Below are 2,963 nucleotides of genomic sequence, written 5' to 3'. Positions count from 1 at the left end.
GTCCATCACAGCTGTGTTCAAGGAAAGAAACTTGTGTGAGGATAGGTCCATCACAGCTGTGTTCAAGGAAAGAAACTTGTGTGAGGAAATGTTCATCAGTGCCTTGTTCAAAGAAGGATATTTTAATCCTCTGCAGCAGAAGGCAGAAGAAACAAATAATTACTAATGTTCACAAGATCGTCTCAGATCTCCGAGGAGAAAACCTGGAGCTGTAGAAAGAGGAGTATATGCTTACCTGTAACCAGGTGCAATCCCTAAGAGAACTGTAATGTTTTTGTTTCAAAAACACAGTATCAAAGATACATCTAGAGAACCATAACGATTTAATTGCAAAAAATAGTTACTTTGTACTTCAGTGTTAATGTAGTGTGTTCAAGATAAAGAAGGGAATAGTGATGATTTATAGAGAGTTGTTACAGACATACCAATCAGTTTTATAAATGTCCTAAAAAATTAAATATCTTGTATTGCAATGATTCTCAACAACTAAACTTATTTCTCGGGGAAGCCTCAAACTATCGTTACGCTTTTGTCATGGGGGAAGCCTCTAATTATAGGTAAGCTTTTGTCACGGGGAAGCCTCTAATTATCATCACGCTTTTGTCACGGGGAAGCCCCTAATTATTGGTATGCTTTTGTCATGGGGAAGCCCCTAATTATTGGTAAGCTTTTGTCACGGGGAAGCCTCTAATTATAGGTAAGCTTTTGTCACGGGGAAGCCTCTAACTATCGTTACGCTTTTGTCACGGGGAAGCCCCTAATTATTGGTATGTTTTTGTCATGGGGAAACCGCTAATTATCGGTACGCTTTTGTCACGGGAAGCCTCTAATTATCATTACGCTTCTGTCATGGGGAAGCTGCTAATTATCGGTACGCTTTTGTCATGGGGAAGCCCCTAATTATCGGTTTGCATTTGTCATGGGGAAGCCTCTAATTATCGGTATGCTTTTGTCACAAGGAGGCCTCTAATTATCGGTATGCTTTTGTAAAAGACTGAAAATTAGATACATATCAAAATAATTCTATGTTCATTATGGCATCAAATCATGTGGTACAATACCTTCTATACTTTCTGAATATCAACAGAACTTTTAAAATTTGTGAAAAATGTACATTTGATGGACTTGGTAAATGTAAAGTAAGCTCTATCTCTGTATAAAGTTGGACAATGTGTTAGAGAGATGATTAAGCTCTATAATTTAAGTGTACATTTCTGACAGAAACCCCATATCAATTAGTTTCAGTCATACTTAAACACATGGTAATTAGTTTCAGTCATACTTAAACACACGGTAATTAGTTTCAGTCATACTTAAACACACGGTAATTAGTTTCAGTCATACTTAAACACACACTAATTACCATGTGTTTAAGTATGACTGAAACTAATTACCATGTGTTTAAGTATGACTGAAACTAATTACCTTCAGTCATACTTAAACACACGGTAATTAGTTTCAGTCATACTTAAACACACGGTAATTAGTTTCAGTCATACTTAAACACACGGTAATTAGTTTCACCACAAGACACTAACTTATCATCAGAGCTACTGCAAAGAATCCCATCTTTCAGTAAGGACCACTTCACTCGAAACACTTTGAGTGTGTGCCCTGGTGGAAGAAAAACAAAACCTGTTAAGTTTTAATGTAGTAAATCATTTTAAAACTAACACAAAGCTAGACAGCCCAATGACCTAGTTTGTTTTGCCTTGAATTCGAATCAAAAAGCTACAATGCTGATTATTTTTTTTTAAGTTTTGTGAATTTAAATCTAGACTCTGTTAATCTCAAAAAGCCTGAAAACAATGTGTGACTTTGAGAGGAAAAGTCCTCCAGAAATATGAAAATGATCTATCAATTCATCTTTCCTTACTATTGATTCTAAATTTAGCACATTAAATTTATCATAGATAATGGTTAGAAAACAAGATTATCAAGAAAACTGGAAAACAAAACATTGTACTTTACTGATAATGTTATGAGCTAATTCAAATCTTATGTTTCCATAACAACTGGTCATATAATATAATCAGTGAAGCACTAAATCAGCTAATACTGAAAGTGTGCTTGAAAAACTTACAAGTCTGTCAAACATTTATATTTCTTTAAACTGAAACGTAAGTATTTTTAACCTGATAAAATCTTCAGGGGCTGAGAATTGCTAGATCCCACGTAGAACACCCGAACCTGTTTGTCCTCACATGCAGTGGCTAGGATATTTCTGTAAAAGAAAATAAAAAATTATTGGATTACAGCTCAACTAAGGTCTTTCAAGAAATAGATGGTATTTAATTTCCACTGCTCTACATTTAAATTTCTTAACAGTTTACACTAGAATAAAAGGAATGTTATATATATAATATAGACCAAATGGAACTCTCAATACGTGACAGCAAATGTCCACTCTTAAATACTGGGATTGGGACTTACATATACACTGATATAAAATAAAGCAATGGAATTTAGAGCTTAGAACAGTGAATGGACAAAAGAAAAAATAAACAAAACCTATTACTCCAGAAAACATAACTGGTTTTATTTAAGCCAACGTTTTGCCATTAAGGCTTCATCAGGACATACAAGACATTTGTTAAATCAGTTAATAACTCTCTTGTTTGCCCCAGTGTAGTCATAATAGTGAGATGTTGGCTCAAATAAAACCAATTATGTTTTCTGGAGTGATAGGTTGTGCAAGAGGAAGTGGTTATAACAGTTTTTAACACGGTATGATGAAGTGAAAGATTGTTAGAAGTTAGATTTACTTACTTTATTGAAATATGTAAACAATCTTCAGATGATAACAATACATTATGATGAATAACTACTGGAGAACATGAAGTGGAAATTCGTTACAATACATAAACAATCTTCAGATGATAACAATACATTATGATGAATAACTACTACAGAACATGAAGTGGAAATTCGTTACAATACATAAACAATCTTCAGAAGATAAC

The 2,963-nt window shown here is 33.9% G+C and overlaps 1 protein-coding gene across 1 annotated transcript in view; it reads right to left on the bottom strand.

Moving 5' to 3' along the window:
* Positions 1 to 2,963, bottom strand: part of LOC111083134 (WD repeat-containing protein 17-like) — a gene marked incomplete at its 5' end in the record, with an annotated part of 25,930 nt that overhangs the window by 20,064 nt on the left and 2,903 nt on the right. The window contains 2 exons of the mRNA XM_022379411.1: positions 1,510 to 1,614; positions 2,136 to 2,224. Of these exons, the coding sequence (XP_022235119.1) occupies positions 1,510 to 1,614; positions 2,136 to 2,224 (194 nt within the window). The remainder of the gene's footprint in view (positions 1 to 1,509; positions 1,615 to 2,135; positions 2,225 to 2,963) is intronic.

The sequence above is a fragment of the Limulus polyphemus genome, unplaced genomic scaffold (genome assembly GCF_000517525.1).
Source record: "Limulus polyphemus unplaced genomic scaffold, Limulus_polyphemus-2.1.2 Scaffold8293, whole genome shotgun sequence".
NCBI lineage: Eukaryota > Metazoa > Arthropoda > Merostomata > Xiphosura > Limulidae > Limulus > Limulus polyphemus.
This window is presented reverse-complemented; position numbering and strand designations above follow the sequence as displayed.